Source organism: Schistocerca cancellata, chromosome 5 (assembly GCF_023864275.1).
Source record: "Schistocerca cancellata isolate TAMUIC-IGC-003103 chromosome 5, iqSchCanc2.1, whole genome shotgun sequence".
Taxonomy (NCBI): Eukaryota; Metazoa; Arthropoda; class Insecta; order Orthoptera; family Acrididae; genus Schistocerca; species Schistocerca cancellata.
Genome location: NC_064630.1, coordinates 647785686 through 647807693, shown reverse-complemented (window position 1 = coordinate 647807693; position 22008 = coordinate 647785686). Strand labels below are relative to the sequence as shown.

Genomic DNA, 22008 nt, shown 5'->3' with positions numbered 1-22008 from the left:
GAAACTTCCTGGCAGATTAAAACTGTGTGCCCGACCGAGATTCGAACTCGGGACCTTTGCCTTTCGCGGGCAAGTGCACTTGCCCGCGAAAGGCAAAGGTCCCGAGTTCGAATCTCGGTCGGGCACACAGTTTTAATCTGCCAGGAAGTTTCAGTGTGAATATGTTTCAAATGTCTGCGAGTCGTGTAACTGAGGTGGGATGTGGCAACCAGCCCAGGCGGATTCGATCCGGGGCCAGTGCACCTACCTGAGTCCAGGAAGCAGCACATTAGTGCTCTTGGCTAATCTGGCAGATCCAGTATAGCCCCTCATATGTACCATATTTTACTCCCATTTACCAATCATCTGATAAGACTTTTTGTGTCCATATACTTGAGACCATGGCATGCAGGCATCTAACTAGATGAACTCCAGCACACATAATAAGCTCTGCTGGCAGGTTCTCATAGCCACATAGTTTATTTTTGGATAGTTTCTTTATTGCTTGCCAGATCTCTTACATTTTCCTCTTCTTCCACCTGTCGCTTTTCAGTTAGTTCCCATGCTTCAGCATTCTCTGAGTATGGTAGTTCCTGAAAGTACCGTGCCTAATGAAGTAACACTCTTTCCTGTGATGATATAAATTCACCATTTTTTCCTTTACATTGTACTGTTTTTGGTTGAAAGCCCCTTATAAGGTTATGTACTGTTTTTGGTTGAAATCCCCTTATAAGGTTATTGACCTTTCTATTGAATTTCCTGCTTTCATTAGTGTTATTCAGTAATTCAACAACCTGCAACAGCCTTTCGAAAAAGATCCTCTTCTTTGTTTTAAGAATTCAGTTTTCTGCGCACTTTTTTTTCTCTATAGTCATCCACTAGCATTCTTGTTCTTATGGCACACATCTCTTTGTATGATTAGTTCTTTATTTTTGTTGCCCCCTCACACTCCTCATCATACCTTTCATTTGATCTAGTCTGTTGTTCCATAACAGTCACTCTTCAGCAGTCTGTATTTCATTCCTGAGTTTGTTGCATTGTGAGTATAGTTCTGGAGGATTCCTGTGAATTTTTTTTCCAAATTAATGTCCTTGACTTCTTAAGTTCTGAGGAGTTATACTTAAGTCTGTCTCAGAGGAGTTAATTATCAGAGTCCATACTAGCACCTCTGAAACTGTGGCAATCTAGTACAACAGAGCCATGCTTGATATCTATTAATGTATGATCCAATTTGGTTCCTAGTGTTGTTGTCTGGTAACACCCAAGACACTTTATGTACAAGTAAGCTCACTGGACAAAACGTTAGTCACCTAAGTGCACACAGAGAGGAATGATTAAGTCTTTGCAAATGATGCAGCGATCAAGTCACACTCAGCCATGCACACACTGCCTCAAGGCAATAGCTTTCAGTGAGACATTTATGTTTCAAGCTTACATTGTACATAAACATGGGTAAATGTAAGAACATGACAGAAAGGCGATGAGGGGCAATTGTTTTTGCCATGTCCATGGGTATACGGTGTGTGAAGTTCCTGGATTTGTTGCTGTTTCACAGCAGACTGTTCAGTGTGCCTGCAAACAGTGTTGCAGTAAACATGGCCGCAAAACACAATGTCAGAATGGTGGTCAGGAAAGGATCCTGACTGAGAGAGACAGAAGACTTGTTTCATGGCTTGTGAATCACAATCCTTACCAAACCTGACAGGGATTGACGCAGGCAGTGAATGAAGATCCATCCCATCTTGTAAGCAAGAGAACATTGTGAAGTGAACTGCAAGCAATGAACATTTGGAGTCAGTCATCTCGCAAGAGGCCATTGCTCACACAGGCACATAAAGACCACTAAAGCGTAGTTCATTGGAATGGAAGAATATGTGCCTGATTTTCTGAACACTCCCCCACACCGTTACATCTTGATTAGCCTACAAAATCCTCTGACTTGAACCCCATAGAAAATCTGTGGGATGTGTTGGAACAGCGGGTAAAACGTCGACATCAGCATCCCCGCAATTTGGTGGAATTTGTAATAGTGCTAGTTGAAATGAAATGATCGTGTGTCATTGTTGGCTCGGAGGCCCCATGTGGGGGGGGGAGTTCGGCTGCCGTATTGCAAGTGCTTTTTAGTTGACACGCCTTGGGCAACTTGTGAGTCAAATAGGACTAGTTATAGGGTAGTTAATGAATGCTTCAATACCACTAAAAATTTAGCAGATTTTATGTTACCCAATCCACAATATGTAATGGACAAAAGTTGGAAAGTATGGTTTTCCTTAATTTCTATCAGCAAATTAAACTGTATGGTTCCCTTTTATATTGAATCAACATCATTAACATTATTTCTGATCGTTTAACTGTAATTTAACAAAAACTTATAATTATACCTAAAAACAAAGATGATGTGACTTACGAAATGAAAGTGCTGGCAGGTCGACAGACACACAAACGAACACAAACATACACACAAAATTCAAGCTTTCGCAACAAACTGTTGCCTCATCAGGAAAGAGGGAAGGAGAGGGAAAGACGAAAGGATGTGGGTTTTAAGGGAGAGGGTAAGGAGTCATTCCAGTCCCGGGAGCGGAAAGACTTACCTTATGGGGAAAAAAGGACGGGTATACACTCGCACACACACACACATATCCATCCACACATATACAGACACAAGCAGACATCTATTCCTTCTATTATAACCATATCATAAAACTTATAATTAGTTATAAAACCTGATGTGAATTAACCTACTATGGTAAATTTCAGCAAAATTTATAATTTGATTCTTGTATGTGCACTACCACAATCCCATAGAATTGTTAGAAGAAATATCTATGTTGTAATGAAACCAATAATTAATTAGCAAAATTTGTAAATTTCAACTTACCTAAATTTCAACTTACTTTTGAAACATTTATTAGTCATCTGATGTATTTAACGTAACTTGTGCACTTTATGTCATGTCAGTAATGAAAAGTCAATTACACTGGTTGTAATTAACTTTTTCATTATTGATTCTTGAACATTCTGATGTAAATACTATTGATTTTCAGTCATTTTGATACTATCAAATTACCATACAGAACTTTAACATGAAATTCTGTTTTGGCATTTTGTACTGTACCTCATTTAATGTCAGGAATAAAATCCAACATAAAATCAAGATGTAATTAATGATTTTATGATAAATATTGTTATTGTAACTTCATAACCAAATTTGCAAAAGTCAAAAGAACAATATTTATAAATGTATTCAGAATGAATCATCATTGTCTTGAAAACTGTATTAACATTTTGTTGTAAACCATTAACTTTCCATTACATATTAGTAAATGTATTAGTAACTGTATTAACATTTTGTTGTAAACCATTAACTTTTTATTACATATTAGTAAATGTAACTGTTTTTGACAACAGGCCAAGCAACATACATTGTTCAGATAGGGTATATATTGAGTGGTGAAAAGCACTTAGTCAGTTGCAGTTTGGCCAACATAATGAATGTAACAGTTGCTGTTTTTTTTAGTCATGTTGGTAGAAAACATTTTATGTCTTAGCATCTTTGTAAATGCAGACAAAAAATATATCTGCTGTTAAAAGGATTCATCAGTGTTTTGGAACATTTTATTTTAACATCCAAGTTTTCATGACGCCCAAAATCCAAGCAAATCTGCAAAATACACGCCCTAATGGACTGTATTGGTGGAGGAGATTCAATGGTAGAAAGCTAAGTACTCCACTGCAAAAACTACGTCGCACTCATACTATGATGAATCTCTCATAATGAGAAGTGTTTTAGCCAGAACTGCATTTGGAGTAACATTAGAAACTTCTTGATCAAAACTTTAGCGACTGGCTTAATCTGGATGCGACATATCTGCACAATGTCGTGGACTCACTTAACTGAATTCAGGAGCTCATCAAGTCCAGGGGTGGAAATACACAGTGTTAAATGATGCTTGTAATGATTTATCTAGTGATGAGTAATCCATTGTCCATTGAGCTTATATTTTTGTACTGGAACCATGTCCTAGATACTGTCATGTTAATGTTGCTGCTGGTAATCTTGCTCCAGTCCCTCGTTCAAAGTATCTTTCTCCTCTGCTGCCTTCTCCTCAGTTGGATATGTGCGATTAAGAGACTGTAGTTTCAGGATTTCCCCATTATTTGTATACAACATATCTGTGGACGTATTGTTTTAAATCCTATCACTAGTTGTTCAGAGCTTTGGTTCACTATAAATCCCACGCCAAATCTGTGTTCACCATTGTAGCTTCTGTAGTACATAGTATGCTGTCGTTTGTGGAAGGAACCCTGTCCAATCCATTTTATCAGTTGCAAGGCCATGATATCCACCTTGCATGATTTCAGTATTCCAATCAGGCTTCCAAGGGCCCCAATTCTGTATAATGTCTATACATTTCATGATCCAATTCTCATATTCCTTGTTAGTTTGCCATGTCTTCACCTTAAGGTCCACCTGGCGATATTTCTTTGATCTTTTGTATTAAGGCATTTTTTTTCTAGATAAGTGTTATTAACCCATAGTCCACCCCACATTGTTTGGAGGATGATTTCTCCCACTCTCTTCTGTCCTGATCCTGTTTCTCACTGGGGTTGCATATCTAATCTTCCATAGGGTTTCTCAGGTTCCTGGAGTTCACCAACTTGGAGATGACTGGCAGAATTGAGTAGGAGAGGCTAAGTGACCTTGACTTGCCAAAAGTCATATTTTCTGCCTCACTGCCTAATTTGAACCCTGGTGCAATCTCTGAATGAACAAAAAAAGCAACTTCTATCTTCTACTGAAGACTGTACAAATAAAAGTGAACTTGTTGGCCACTGTCGAATATTGTGTTGTAAGACATTAATGAATAATGCAAACACAATGTAACAATAAAATCCTGTCTTCCATTTCTAGAAAGGGTAGTTACACGGTCCAGTAATATTAATGTGACCACCATCTATGTTTATGCTAAACATCCAATAACCTCTCACAGACAGCAGGTGGCAGCGCTAGCAGTGGACTGTATATAAAACTTATTGGCGGGATGCTGAAAACAGCGCAATTGCTGTCGTAAGGTGGAAACGAAGTGATCTATGTGACATCCAAAAGTGCATTATTGTTGGCTTTTGGGCCAATGGTAGAAGCAAATGACTAAGTTTTCAAACTGTTTGCACACCACCATGGTTGAAGTATACTATCCAAAACCAGTGCTGAGGCAACTGTGGTGCACCATGGGCCATAGATGACAAGGATGAACAATGGTTGGGGAGATGTGTTCATGCAAATAGACATTCAACCTTTGAGCAGCTGACCTCCCATGAGCCAAGTGGCTAAACACAGTATCTCCTCAGTGACCATTCAGCGAATGTTGCTGCTTATGGGCCTCCGCAGCACATGTCTGGTTCCAGAACTTGTGCTGATGGCTGGCGGTATATCATTTATGAAGGCTGGAATTTTCGTGCAAGTGCCACAACTGGATGCCCACTGAGTAGCGACTGATGGCATTTTCAGATGAATCACATTTTATGCCCCATTGAACAGGTGACTGTTGGCTTTTACGGTATGAAATGTCTGAAAGCAAAGGTAGCTTTTTTTTCCCCTCAGGACGATGGCATCTACCAGCAGGATAATGCATTGTGTCACAGCTTGCAGTATATCTCTGTGGTTTGAAGAACACAAGGGTGAGTACTGTTCCCCTGGCCACCAAACTCCCCAGATTTGAACCCAGTCAAGAATTTGCGGGACCTCCCCGATTGGGCTGTTAACGCTATGCGTTTCAACCAGGAAACCTAGCGCAGCTGGCCACAGCACTGGAATTGGCATGACTCCTCATACCTGTTGGTACCTTTCAGAACTTAATTGACTCTCTTCCTGCACATTTTGCAGTGGTCTGTGTTGTAAAAGGTGGTTATTCAGGCCTTTGACAGGTGGTCACATTAATCTGACTGGACAGTGTATTTTATCATGCCTGGACAGTGTATTTTATCGTGCCTGGACAGTGTATTTTATCGTGCCTGGGCAGTGTACTTTTATCGTGATAACTATTGAAACTAAAATAAAATTTCAAGAACATGTATATTTACAGTTTTAAATTGTCATTTGTAGTTGCATCTAAAAAGTAGGATTCCTGTTTCACTTACTTTTTACCAGTGGCCATTTCAAATCAGGGACCCTGCATTCAGCCTTGTTAGATTCTGCTACTGATCTCTCTACAAATAAAAGGATTCTTTCTGTACGCTGTTAAAAAGTGTTAAAATAACATTCTAAATCTATGTACTGAAATAGATAATGAACCAACCTTGTAACTATTGAAATTCACAAATTCAGATGTTTTGGGAAGAGCACAGTGTACTCTTGATGCTAAGTGTGTAAATAGTAACATCATTTGTGTCAGTATTGTGAAATTCAAATGTGTTTGCGAAGTATTTCATTTGTGTGTAGATGATTGATGAGTTGGTGACCAGCAAATGTATTACCTTCTAAGAAAGTTCAGAAAGGTGCATGTTGGACAGTTATGAGACCAGCTGGCTGAACATGCTCATGTGCATATTTTCAGTATAATTATGCAGAACTCATGACTGACCACATTTATCATATTTCAGAACACATAAAAAAGCACCAAGAAGGAATTTCCGAATGGGATGAAAATCAGTAGATGTGATGTACATGTACAGACAAACAAATGATTACAATTTCAGATAAATTGGATGATTTATTCAAGTTAATGAGCTTCACAAATTGAGCAAGTTAATAACACGTTGGTCTACCTCTGGCATTTATGCAAGCAGTTATTCATCTTGGAATTGGTTGATAAGGTTGTTGGGCTTCCTTCTGAGGGATATCATGCCAAATTCTGTCCAGTTGGTCCATTAGATGTGTCAAAATCCTGAGCTAGTTGTAGCCCCTGCCAATAATGCTCCAAACATTCTCAGTTGGGTAGAAATCTGGCGATCTTGCTGGCTAAGGTAGGATTTTGCCAGCATGAAGACAAGCAGTAAAAACTCTCACTGTGTGCAGGCAGGCATTATTTTGCTGAAATGTAAGCCCAGGATTGGTTGCCATGAAGGGCAATAAAATCGGACATAGAATATTGTCAATATATGGCTACGCTGTAAGGGTGCCACAGATGACAACCAAAGACATCCTGCTATGAAAAGAAATGGCACCCAGACTAAACCTCCTGGTTGTCAGGCTGTTGGTGGTTGACAGTCAGGTTAGTATCCCACTACTGTCCAGGATGTCTCCTGACACATCTGGAACCTCATTGACTGGAGTAGATTTGTCTTCAGTGAGGAACCCCACTTCGAGTTTTGCCCTGATGACCAGTCCTTTTCCATCTCCTAGTAACCTTTAGGCTTTGATCATTAAAGGACAAATGGACTGATGAGCTCAAATGCTTTGTCCCTTTCAGCTTTCCCAAATATTAACTCATTTGTTGCTATTTTTGTCCAGTGCCATCATTGTAGCACTGTGTGATTCATTTTAGCATTGGAACAGGTGCCAATCACAATTTGTAAGAGGGCACTGTTAGATGGTAATTGTCTACCAGTGCTCTCCATTTGAAGACAACAGACAGGTATCTCAAGGAAATGTTGTAGCTCTTGCACAGTTTAATCCTGCAATGAACATTGTATTCATTATTTAATGTTGCTAGATGTAATGATCTTCACTATTTATATTTTATATAATTGGAAAATGCAGTGTATATAGAGCCCTCATTTTGTGTGCTCAGGTTCGCTGTCTGGATGCTAAAGACTGTTCTGCTAGGTCAGCAGTTCTTTCCATTTGGCGCCCTTCAGAAGATCTCTTAACACTGTTCCAGGAGGGAAGTGCATTGAAGATATTTAGCATCACTGCCAATGGATTAAGGTAACTGCTAGAAATGACATGTAGGCCATAAAATAGGTCTGTATCTCTATTATCCAGTTTCATTTTTCTCTCAATTTTATGGTGATGATAGTTGATCATTCTTGCTGGTGGCTGTACTACCAAAATCACCATATTATGATACCATTCTACCGTGATGAAGTGTGTACAGATGGAATGAGAAATTCAAATTATGATAATTGAAAAACTCAGGAAATTGATCCACACAACAAAATTGTGTATGTGACAATTCTAATGAGCAGTATGACTGTGTGCATGGGAACAGTTAACAGGGCATATTGCAGCGAGATTGTCTCTCTAAGCTGGTTAGTTATGCACGTATTTCACATTCATGATAGCCATTGCTGGGTGCAATGTCTTCGATAGTTTTTATTTGTGTCTCATAATCAGCAGAATTAAGTAGGAATTCCTGTGCTCTGTTTAAGAAGGATCTGAATGCAGCTTGTTTATGCGAGTTTGGGTGTCTGGAAGATTTATTAAAGACAGTGTCTATGTTTGTTGGTTTTTCTGTGTACTTCGACATTCAGGGTCTGTTTTGTGTTGGTTATGGTCATGTCTAAAAAAAATTATTTTGTTATATTTCTGGTGTTGCGTGGTGAAATGAATGTTACTGCATAAGTTATTGAACCTATTTTACGGAGTTTCTGTTTCTTCATTAATTCAATTATATACAATGAATGTGTCATCCACATATCTGCAGCAGTGCGTAGTTTTCTAGGTAATTGTGTCCTTGTTCTTCTGAAGTTTATTTTTGATGTGATTAATGAAGATGTCTGCAATGATCTCACTGAGAGGATTTCCCATTGCTAGGCTCACATCAAATTTGTAAATTTGCCATTGAATGTAAAATAATTGTGTAAGAAGACAAGCTCGAGTAATTCTCTTAGTTCAACTACTTCCCCTGTGAACATAGTTTGATATTTTAATAAATTTTGCTTGATTTTATCTACGGATTCTTTGATGGGTATACTGCTGTATAAGTTTACAATGTCAGGGGAAATGAGCTTCTCATTGAATGGAATCTGAAGATATTTGAAACCTTGAATTGCTTGGTAACTACTTTTCACTGAAAAAGAGTTTTGAAATCTTTATTGGCTTTGCAAAATTGAATGCAGCTTTTTTGTAATTTTGTAGCCTAGCTGATTCATAGCGTGTACAATAGGTCTGACAGGAAGATTATCTTTATGGATCTTTCGTTGGGCCTGTAGCTTTGGACCCGTTTGGTTCATAATTGTTAGTCTCTAAGTTTCCTCCTTTGTTAATAAGAACAGAGGTGCCGACTTATAAAAGATATTAGGGGGGAGGGGGGGGGGGGGCCTCATACTGGGGTCTGGTCCCAGAAAATTTTCTAAATTTTAAATGAAAAATAGTTGGTTTTAAAGGTTTTTTTTAGCATTTTTATAGTCAAATGATCAACATTAGGACCCCGAAAAATGGACTCTCGATAACATGACACTCCACAAAACTCAACAAGTCTGACACATTTTTTGGCTTTAAAAAAAGAAACAAAACATAAACACGCACAGCATTTTCTTAAAAAGCTAATTTAATGTACAGTAATAATCATCCTTGTAGACTATTACAGAGCAGTGAATGTATAGCCCTGAAAGACTGAAATTATATTTAAATAAATCCTAAACTATCTTTAAAAGAATAAAAAATAAAATATTGCTGTCGCACAGTAATAGCACTTTGATTAATAAGAGAATTAGCTAATTTAAGCTTACTTTGAATATGGCTCAGGGTTCATTAAAAAAAAACAATATCTCAAAGTTAATGCTTTAATACAGTTAATAAAGTTATATGGTATGCCTAATACTTTCAGTCAAAAAGTATGTAAATGGCGGGTTTTAATTGGGTCTTACACCCTAAAAATATTCAAGTATTTGAAAATAACTAATACAGTACTATTCTAGTGCTAATATTTTGAAACTGAAAATTCAACATTATTATGTATTTAATTCTGTATTTCATAAAGATTTTTAATATTGCTCTAAATGTCGTCGTTAGGGGTAGAGTGTCTTTAAAACAGTGCAATTGTCGACCACCTGACTGGATTACTGAATATGAAGTCGTTGATGACTAGTTGGATATCCAATTCATCCAAAATGTCTTGGTGGGCATGAAGAACAGCCAAGTTGTTCAATTGCTTCTGTCCAATTGTTGATCGGAGATATGACTTCAGACGTCTAAGGGTGCTAAATGACCATTCTGCTGTTGCTGTCGTGATTGATAACTACTTGGAGAAGCTTATTGCACTTCACTACTTCACATAACATTTCTCCATCTCCAGCCTCTTGTGTAATGTACTTTCTTACATCACGCATGTTTTTTAAGACCAGTTGTTTTTTTATTAGTGATGTCAGCTAACATATTCAAGTGTAAGTTCAGTCTCTCAATGTCTAGGTCATGTCGCCATTTTTAAATTGAGCCAACACTTGAGTTTTTTCCTGTGACGTCATCTTGGTAAGCTGTTTCCAACATTAAAATATTTTCAACAGCATTTTTATTGAGTAGAAAACAATATTTCACAGCTGCATATTTTTCAATTAAACTTGCCATCGTAAAAAAAAAAAGAAACAAGAACATATATATATTCAGTTTACCAGTTAAATGTAGCATGTCTTGCTGTTGCAGGAATGGAGACTTGCAACTTTCTGCGTGCCGCCAGTCTCGTTATCAGCCTCAGACTAGTCACCTTCCAGAAGATTTCCCAGCCAGATATGCAACACCATTGTCTCAGGTGTCAAGTGGCAACCTTCATGCGACGTTTGGGGAAATGGACTGTGTTGGAGTTGTTGTACATGTCGCTCCTCTCTCTGGAAATTACCAGACAGTCTACCTAGCTGATGCAGACATGGATATTGTGGGCATTTCTTTCTGGAATGGTCTTAAGGTATTTATTACTTGTAATTATTAGTCATGTGTTAGAAATGGCAGTTATCAGTGAAATATGTTCTCTTGTTTCTAAGTTACTGTTTTGCTGTTATATTTATAACCTATAATGTTTCGTTTGGTTACCTCTGTATTACAAGTTGTGTGTGACAGATCCATATTTATGTTTGATGTAAATTGAAAAATGAGTTTACTGTATGGTTAAATGATGATGGCATCCTTTTGGGTAAAATATTCCGGATAAGTCACAGCTGCAAATACTAACACGAATTATTTACAGATAAATGGAAAAACTGGTGGAAGCCGACCTCGGGGAAGATAGAAAGCTTTTGACAATGTTGACTGGAATACTTTCTTTCAAATTCTAAAGGTGGCAGGGGTAAAATACAGGGAGCGAAAGGCTATTAACAATTTGTACAGAAACCAGAGAGCAGTTATAAGAGTCGAGGGGCATGAAAGGGAAGCAGTGGTTGGGAAGGGAGTGAGACAGGGTTGTAGCCTCTCCCCGATGTTATTCAATCTGTATATTGAGCAAGCAGTAAAGGAAACAAAAGAAAAATTTGGAGTAGGTATTAAAATCCAGGGAGAAGAAATAAAAACTTTGAGGTTCGCCGATGACATTGTAATTCTGTCAGAGACAGCAAAGGACTTGGAAGAGCAGTTGAATGGAATGGATGGTGTCTTGAAGGGAGGATATAAGATGAACATCAACAAAAGCGAAACGAGGATAATGGAATGTAGTCGAATTAAGTCGGTGGGATGTTGAGGGTATTAGATTAGGAAATGAGACACTTAAAGTAGTAAAGGAGTTTTGATATTTGGGGAGCAAAATAACTGATGATGGTCGAAGTAGAGAGGATATAAAATGTAGGCTGGCAATAGCAAGGAAAGCGTTTCTGAAGAAGAGAAATTTGTTAACATCGAGTATAGATTTAAGTGTCAGGAAGTCGTTTCTGAAAGTATTTGTATGGAGTGTAGCCATGTATGGAAGTGAAACATGGACAATAAATAGTTTGGACAAGAAGAGAATAGAAGCTTTTGAAATGTGGTGCTACAGAAGAATGTTGAAGATTAAGTGGGTAGATCACGTAACTAATGAGGAGGTATTGAATAGGATTGGGGAGAAGAGAAGTTTGTGGCACAACTTGACTAGAAGAAGGGATCGGTTGGTAGGACATGTCCTGAGGCATTAAGGGATCACAAATTTAGCGTTGGAGGGCAGTGTGGAGGGTAAAAATCATAGAGGGAGACCAAGAGATGAATACACTAAGCAGATTCAGAAGGATGTAGGTTGCAGTAGGTACTGGGAGATGAAGGAGCTTGCACTGGATAGATTAGCATGGAGAGCTGCATCAAACCAGTCTCAGGACTGAAGACCACAACAACAACAACAACAACAACAACAACAGCAACAGCAACAACATGGTAACCAGTTACTGTATTGTTGAGGTGTCACGCTGTAGGCACCTAACTACGATCTGGCACATAAATGTAACTAATAATTGTACGTATAGATGTGTTTTGCACGTGCTCTGAAGAAAAATATAGATTGAGCTACCATTTCTTGTTTCTGTGCCTGTCTGTTACTTAATGCTTTCACCATACAATGATTGATTTACTCATTCATTGTTTTTATTCCAGTCAATGTTTTCCTGTGTCATACTTAACTTTAGTGCACCGTTCAAAGTAATTCAGAATGTTATAAACTTGATCGAATATCCATTCGTCCACCTGAAGGAAAGTCAGCGTCTGCTCTCAAACACTACAATAAAGTGCCAACTGTATCTTGCCTACAATTTGTAGATTCTTAGAGAACAAACTCTTTTTGCATAACTCCTATTCAAATGTTGATATTTAGAGCAAATCATCACTACAGTAACAACCACACCCAATTTGTTGGAGTTCATGTATGGCAAAATTTTGGCCACTTACAGATATACAGCTCATTAATTTCCCTCAGTAAATTATAAAAGACTCTTTCTTTCAGTGTTATCTAAAACTTTATGTGGCAACATTAATTTCTTTAAGTGATAATGATTAGAAAAAGACAAAGTTTTTTTTATTTATTTATTATTTTCAGTGTGCCATAATTCTCATTTTCAAATGGATCACTGACTGCAAATTTCATCAGAGAATAAAATTATTGTGTAGCTATTGTTAATGCTTCTGCAGTGACATTTTCTTTGCAGTGATGTGTGGTTTTATTCTTGCAGGGTTCAGGTTGGGAGGATATACTTCAGCAGAAGGCTTTAGTGGCTTGTAGTAATTTACAAAGTCGTGTGGGTGCTGCTGTTCACTGGATACCCACAACGTATGCCACAGAATTTTCAATTTTCTCGCAACATCCTCGCCAAAAGCACCTCGTTGAAGCTCTTGACTCACTGAGAAGGAATCTTAATATGGTATGAATAGTGCTTATTTAATTGCAAAAATGTATTAAGTTCATATCACCCTCTGGAAGCTTGTTTCCTACACTCCCCCCTCTCCGTCCATCTCATCCTACTCCTCTATCTGACAATCTCTCTCTGCCCATCTCAGCCTCTTCATTTCTCTGTCAACCTCCTCCTCCCTCTCTCTGTCAACCTCCTCCTCCCCACTTTTTTTCACTGTCATAGAGTTATCACCCTCACCTCAATAGCGGGCTGATAGTTCTTACTTCCACAGTATTTATTTTCAGATAGTGAGTAATATGTGTAACAAGTTTGGTTGAAATCAATCCAGAGGTTTACAAGGAGCTTTTTACATCCGACTTTTCCAGGGTGCACAAATGTCATATACATTGCACATGCATGTAACATATTCCCCATATATTAACATATTTCACACATTTTTGTACACATTTCGTCTGTATCTCAAGTGAGTTTCACCCTTGTAATTTTGTTTTCACATATCTCTATTTTTATGACATAATATCTCTTGAAGAGTGTATCATGCAATACTTTAATTTTGGAGGGACATCCATTACTATATTTGGTTACTGTTTGGGAAATGTGTTGCAAATAAAGTTAGCAGCAAAGACATAATAAATTAAAGCACCATGCGTGATGCGGCAGTTTTTCACACATCTTAGTATTTATGACATCATATCTCCCGAACTGTGTCATACGGATTTTGCTGATACGTTCAGTGATATATGTGAGTAGTGTCTGCAAAATGTGTTGTGAATACAGTTATTAGTAAGGAATAACAATATAGTACATGATTAACTTATTTTCCTTTCAGCGAGAAAAATTTCATAATGGTTTGAAATTATGTGTAATGTTTCTTGGGTGTGTCTAAGTACTCTGACACTTAGATATTGGGTGAAACATCATGAGCCACTCTTCTTTTTCACCTCCACCCCTGCCCCTTTGATAGGTATGTGGTTCTTACACGCAGTGATTCTTTCCATACAGTAAGTGATGTATGTACCAAGATTGGTTGACATCAGTCCAGCCATTTAGGTGGAGATGTAAAATGTACATTCATACCTACACACAAAAATTTTTTTGATACTAGCAGATTACCCAGCATTGCCCAGGTATAGGAGGTGTGATCAAAAAGTAATGAGAAATTTTTAATTTTGTGGACCTTATACATCCAATTCTCAAAAACTTTTTTTTATTTGGTTGGTACACATGTTCCCGACATATTTCTGCATTTTCAGATATTTTGAATATTTAGTTTATTGTTGGCAGTCAAAAAGATTATACATGTTTTTGAGTGCTTGGCCAATCTTACTTTTGGAAACAATGGATTTGCATTAAATTTTGCTTGAAAAATGGATTAAAGCACAGCACCAAATTCAAAATGTTGACTGTGTGGCATATTCTTTGGGTCATGCCAAGCAATGTTGTTAGGTCAGGAATTGCTGAATGAAATCTTCATCGATCCAGAACTTCTAAAGAAAGTTGTAATAGGTGACGAAACAGGGACATACACGTATGACGTCAAAACCAAAACCCAATCGTCCCAATGGAAACTGCATGAAGAAACAAGACAAAAAAAATATTTCAACCAGTTTGATCACATCTGAAGGTTCTTCTCTCTGTTTTCTTTGATTACAATGAGATAGTACATCAAGAGTTTCTGCCTTGTGGTTGTAAGGTCAATAAGGAACACTATCTGGAAGTTATGTGCCATTTGTGTGAAGCAACCTGAAGAAAACAACCAGAACTGTGGAAAAACCACTCGTGGCAATTACATCATGCTATTGCTCCCACTCGCACCTCAATGATTTTTTGGCAAAAAACAAAACCGTTATGTTGCCTCAGCCACCATATTTGCCTGATGTGGTCCCCTGCAACTTCTATATATTCCCGAGGCTGAAGGGAACCATGAAAGGACATTGTATTGCCACCATTGATGAAATAAAAACAGAATCACTGAAGGAGCTGACCACTATAATGGAAATTAAGTTCGAGAAGTGCTTTCAAGATTAGAAAAAGCGCTGGCACAAGTGTATTGCATCTGGGTGGGATTACTTTGAAGGGGACAAAGTTGTTGTTGATGAATAAGCAAGGATCATGTGTGAAAAACATAAATTATCATTACTTTGTGATCACACCTCGTATATTTATGCCAATCTTCTATTAGTCTCTCTCTTCCTTCACCTCTCTCTGCCCACCTCCCCCCCCCTCCCCTTCTGTCCATCTCCTCCACACTGTCTCTATCTCCATCTTCTCCTCCCCCTCCCTCTCTCCATCTCCTCTTCCCCCTGTCTCTTTGCCCATCTCTTCCTCCTCCCACTCTCTGTCTATCTTCTTCTCTTTCCTTTCTCTGTCCACATCCTACTCTCCACTCCCTCTGTCCAATTCCCCCTCCCCTCTCTCTGTCCATCCTCTCCTTCCCACTATCGGTGTCCATGTCCTCCTTGCCCCTCGCTGTTTGTCCATCTCCTCCTTCCCCTTTCTCTCTCCTCTTTATAACGCTCATTCCAACAGGAGGCTGGTGCTTCTGACTTCCACAGTATTTCTTTTTGGATCATAACTAATATGTGTACCATATTTGTTTCAAATCATTCCAGGGGCTTAGGATGATTTTTTTTACTGATGGAATCGCCCACGTACACACACGACAAATATGTTTCACATATTTTACTTTATGAAAAGGATGTATTGCTACTCACCATATAGTGGAAACGTTGAGTTGCAGACAGGCACAACAAAAAGACTGCTCAACAAGTAAGGTTTCAGCCAGAAAGCCTTCTTCTGGAATAGACAAAACACACACACACACACACACACACACACACACACACACACACACACACACACACACATATTCACATTCACACAAATGCAGCTCTCTCTTACATGGCCACTGTGTCTGCTGCCAAGACCAGACCGCAAGCAACTGCACGTGATGGGTGAAGCAGTCTGGGTGACTGGGTGATGGGAGTAAGGAGGAGGCTGGGGGGGGGGGGGGCAGCTAGGTGTAGTCAGGAGATTAGATAGAGGGTGCAGGGGTGTTGGTGGGGGGTGGGGGACAGGAGTGGAAAAGGAGAAAAAAGACTGTGGGTGCATTGGTGGATTAGAAGGCTATGTAGTGTTGGAATGGGAACAGGAAAGGGAAAAAAAGGATAAAGGACAGTGATTAACAAAGGTTGAGACCAAGAAGATTACAGGGATGTAGCATACATTGCAGGGAGAGTTCCAACCTGCACAATTCATAAAAACTGGTGTTGGTAGGAAAGATCCTGATGACACAGGCTGTGAAGTAATCACTGAAATGAAGAATGTTGTGCTGGGCAGCGTCCTCAGCAGCTGAGTGGTCCAGCTGTTTCTTGCCCTCAGTTTGTCAATGGCCGTTTGTGAGGCAGTTGGTTGTCATGCCTACATAGAATGCAGCACCGTTGTTGTAGCTTAGTTTGTAGACCACATGACTGGTTTCACACATAGTCTTCGATGGGATAGCTGTTGTTTGTGACCAGATTGGAATAGGTGGTGGTGAGAAGATGTATGGACAGGTCTTGCATTTAGGTCTATTACAAAGGTAGTCCTACAGCAAGAATCACGTGGCAGAAGGACTCTGTCAGCTGTCGGATTCACCCACCTACAAACCCTGTCACAGTGACCCTATCCCAGAAATCCTGCAGGATGTCCAGTTTCTTGTCAGATCCTAGGATTTACTAATGTAAACTTTGGCAGAAACCATTCCATTTATACACTTCTTTCAGCTGATAAATGATAAAATTTTCAAAGCTGGTGCCCCGCCCATTTTCTCCACACTGCTGGAAAATACAGTACTGATAAACTGGAAGTGGATGTAGAAAGTTTGATACTGAAAATATGCAGTCACTTCAGTAGATCTGTGAAACAAAGAGCGAACTTGCAACTCAAATTTAAAATGAATGTGGTGCAAGGGGAAGAAATAGTGAAACATGTTGCCATGAGATTTTTATCTCTTGGTCCTTCTGCAGAAAGAGTATTAAAAATATGATCTGCACTAAAATCTCATTTTCTGGAATTCCACAGTGAATGTCCTCATCTGTTAGAAAATATAATCATATGTGAAGAAGAAGAGAAAAACCTTTAGTGTATTTGTTGTTTTTGCATAATGTTTTCTATAAAAACAACAATGAAGAAGATTAATCAGAGTCTTTGTCAGTTGTTGAGATGCATGCTGAAATACATGGGATTCACAAGGAGATTGGGCAAAGAATACAAGACAACTTTTTTGAAAGTAAGACAACAGAGATAATGAATGAATTAAGGCACTAACGCACAAGAAACTATTTGGAATGATTTTCTACATTTCTGCACCAATTTTGTAGGATATTTGTCACCACAATATGATTTCTCAGAAAACAACATCCTTTTCAAGATGCTGTTTTTAAACTTAAAATCACCAATTATTTACAACCATTCTCAAAAAACTGCAGAACTTTTAAGGATCAATCAACTGAACGTGGACCCCTTATACAAAGAATTTCAAATAATTCAAAGAAGCCTGGACGTGGCACAGTCTTTTGATGACAAAAATAAGAATTCGATTGAGAAATGCAAGAAAATCGTGGAAGGATTTTCCAAGAATGTAATCCCTAACATCTTTAACGCCTTAACATTCATCTTTAGTATCCCCATTTACAAATGCTTCATAGAAATGGGCTGATGTACAAAAGAAATGTACCTCAACTTTCATAAAAAGTGAATTAATAACCACTTTCAACTATGATAACAACTGCATTGATTTTTTTTAGATACCGTATTTACTCGAATCTAAGCCGCACTTTTTTTCCGGTTTTTGTAATCCAAAAAACCGCCTGCGGCTTAGAATCGAGTGCAAAGCAAGCGGAAGTTCTGAAAAATGTTGGTAGGTGCCGCCACAACTAACTTCTGCCGTCGAATAAATGTAGCGCTACACAAGCATGCTTTGTGCTTTTGTGGGCACAAAGATAAATACTGGCGCCAAAACCTTTTTTTTTTCTCCGCCCCGAGTTTCAGCCACTGCATTTTCATACATTATCCAACGAAGTAAATACAAATTCCGTATTGTTCATCTTCGAATGTAGCAGAATTTCAATGTACTACAAAAATCCGACTGGCAAGACTGTTAGGGATGTTTGTCAATATGGCCAACTCTACGTTCAGAGTTTTTTCCTACCTGTGAGAAGAGATGGTTGCTAATAGGAACCTGATGAAATGTGAATCACATGCAGTATTCTCTTCACCATAAGAATAATACGAAAATAAACATTTTGCCATGTATTCTTTCGTGATTGCTGCTATCTCATTTAAATCCTGTCTGCCTAATAAACTACGAAACTAGAGTGAAACAACAGCAAACGCGGAAGAATATACGTAGTGTGTCATGTTTATATTCGTATTATTCTTATGCCTAATAGTGATACAGGCAGAAATGAAGCACAGCAACTGACTAGATTCTAAATGTAAGATGACCAATTTCTGTGCAGAATTTGATGTACTAAAGAAGCGGCCGCAAAGATTTTCAAACGGAGAAAAATTTGCGCCTAACTCTCGTTCAGAACATGTTCTATCATACGCAGTCTATTATTTGGTTCTTGTTGATCATTATCAAAGAAAGCAGCAGTGTAAGTAACAACAAATAGCAGTCTTTTTTTTTTTTTTAAAAGCGGCGGTAGCGTGCACAAAAGCAAGTCATGCCGCGAGCGGCGACAGGCCGCAAATACGCACTATCAGAATGCGACAAACAATGCATGACACGGTACAGTAATGCATTTTCAGCTTAGAGTGACGTAAACACCTATAACAAAGAAAACGGCACTTATCAGATCAAAGCAAAATAAGCAATCGATTCAAACCAGACGAAGCACGTGAAAAAGGAAGGGTACCCGTATAAATACGGACGGAGCGCCTGACGCATAGCAATGGCTACCTGGTAAAGCTTAACTGCTAAGCTTACGACTCGAACCAAACTACTGTAGCTGTATGGTCTTTCATTCGACCTAAATTGTGTCTCATATTACAATGGACCAACTTTGTTTCGATTTGGAGGTGCGGCCTAAAACTTTTCTCTCCCCTTGAATTTCGAGTCTCAAATTTCGGGTGCGGCTTAGATTCGGGAAATATTTTTTTCTTTTATTTCGAGTCTCATTTTTCAGGTGCGGCTTAGATTCGAGTGCAGCTTAGATTCGAGTAAATACGGTATTTAAAATCAAACAAAACATGTTAAAATTTACACATTCTTCATTAAAATATAATAAGGACTAATAAATCACAAAAAAATAATTTTGTTTTTCGTTTGTCTCGTGTAAAAAAATGAAATCCTGGTTTTTCTTGCCTAACTGAACATTTGTCCCTTACAGGGTAAAAAAAATTCTGGCAACACTATCACAGACTGTTATTACCCTCCCAGCCTCATACAGAAACAGATCTTTCGTGCCTTATCTCTCCAGCCACCCACCACCACCCAAAATATTACTGTTCGGCCACAGAGGAGTATTCCTCTCGTGACTCAGTGCCACCCAGGACTGGACCAACTGAATCACATTCTCTGCTAAGATTTTGATGACCTCTCATTCTGCCCTGAAATGAGGAATATCCTATCCACTATCTTTCCCGTCCCTCCCACAGTGTCATTCCACCACCCACCATACCTACCCAATATCCTGGTCCATCCCTACACAACCCCTGTCACCAGCCCATTGCCTCATGGCTCGTATTGTCATAATAGACCTAGATGCAAGACCTGTCCATACATCCTCTCACCATACATCCTCCATGTCCATACATCGTCCAATCTGGTCACAAACATCACCTAATCCATCAAAGACAGGGCTACCTTTGAAACCAGTCATGTGATCTACAAGCTATGCTGCAACCGTTACACTGCATTCTATGTGAGCATGACAACCAACAAGCTGGCTGTCCATATGAATAGCCACTGACAAACTGTGGCCAAGAAACAGCTGGACCATCCAGTTGCAGAGCACAATGTCCAACACGGTGTTCTTCATTCCAGTTATTGCTTCACGGTCTGTGCCACCAGCACCAGCTTTTGTGAATTGCGCAAGTGGGAACTCACCCTGCAATATATCCTACATTCACATAAACCTCCTGGCCTCATCCTTTGTTAGTCATTGTCCTTCACCCACCTATCCCCTTCCCTGTTCCCATTCTGGCGCTACAAAGCCTTCTATTCCACAAACGCTCCCACAGTCTTTTTACTTCCCTCTGTTTCCACTCCTACCCCCCAGCCCCACCCTCCATCTAACCACATGACTCCATCTAGCTATCCTACCCTCTCTCCATCTCATCCCTGTATGTTCCCAAAAGCAGCACTTTACCGTTGCCTCCACCCATACCCTGGTATCTACATCTACATCTACATCTACATCCATACTCTGCAAGCCACCTGATGGTGTGTGGCGGAGGGTACCTTCAGTACCTCTATCGGTTCTCCCTTCTATTCCAGTCTCGTATTGTTCGTGGAAAGAAGGATTGTCGGTATGCCTCTGTGTGGGCTCTAATCTCTCTGATTTTATCCTCATGGTCTCTTCGCGAGATATACGTAGGAGGGAGCAATATACTGCTTGACCCTTCGGTGAAGGTATGTTCTCGAAACTTTGACAAAAGCCCGTACCGAGCTACTGATCCTACCCTCTCTCCATCTCATCCGTGTATGTTCCCAAAAGCAGCACTTTACCGTTGCCTCCACCCATACTCTGGTATCTACATCTACATCTACATCCATACTCCGCAAGCCACCTCACGGTGTGTGGCGGAGGGTACCTTCAGTACCTCTATCGGTTCTCCCTTCTATTCCAGTCTCGTATTGTTCGTGGAAAGAAGGATTGTCGGTATGCCTCTGTGTGGGCTCTAATCTCTCTGATTTTATCCTCATGGTCTCTTCGCAAGATATACGTAGGAGGGAGCAATATACTGCTTGACCCTTCGGTGAAGGTATGTTCTCGAAACTTTGACAAAAGCCCGTACCGAGCTACTGAGCGTCTCTCCTGCAGAGTCTTCCACTGGAGTTTATCTATCATCTCCGTAACGCTTTCGCAATTACTAAATGATCCTGTAACGAAGCGCGCTGCTCTCCGTTGGATCTTCTCTATATCTTCTATCAACCCTATCTGGTACGGATCCCACACTGCTGAGCAGTATTCAAGCAGTGGGCGAACAAGCGTACTGTAACCTACTTCCTTTGATTTTGGATTGCATTTCCTTAGGATTCTTCCAATGAATCTCAGTTTGGCATCTGCTTTACCGACGATCAACTTTATATGATCATTCCATTTTAAATCACTCCTAATGCGTACTCCAAGATAATTTATGGTATTAACTGCTTCCAGTTGCTGACCTGCTATTTTGTAGCTAAATGATAAAGGATCTATCTTTCTGTGTATTCGCAGCACATTACACTTGTCTACATTGAGATTCAATTGCCATTCCCTGCACCATGCGTCAATTCGCTGCAGATCCTCCTGCATTTCAATACAATTTTCCTTTGTTACAACCTCTCGATACACCACAGCATCATCTGTAAAAAGTCTCAGTGAACTTCCGATGTCATCCACCAGGTCATTTATGTATATTGTGAATAGCAGCGGTCCTACGACACTCCCCTGCGGCACACCTGAAATCACTCTTACTTCGGAGGACTTCTCTCCATTGAGAATGACATGCTGCGTCCTGTTATCTAGGAACTCCTCAATCCAATCACACAATTGGTCTGATAGTCCATATGCTCTTACTTTGTTCATTAAACGACTGTGGGGAACTGTATCGAACGCCTTGCGGAAGTCAAGAAACACGGCATCTACCTGTGAACCCGTGTCTATG

General features: G+C 39.4%; 1 protein-coding gene across 1 annotated transcript in view; it reads left to right on the top strand.

Moving 5' to 3' along the window:
- The window catches only part of LOC126188738 (breast cancer type 2 susceptibility protein-like), a 159773-nt gene that overhangs the window by 128710 nt on the left and 9055 nt on the right, over window positions 1-22008 (top strand). The window contains exons 10-12 of the mRNA XM_049930346.1: window positions 7710-7846; window positions 10502-10760; window positions 12973-13161. Of these exons, the coding sequence (XP_049786303.1) occupies window positions 7710-7846; window positions 10502-10760; window positions 12973-13161 (585 nt within the window). The remainder of the gene's footprint in view (window positions 1-7709; window positions 7847-10501; window positions 10761-12972; window positions 13162-22008) is intronic.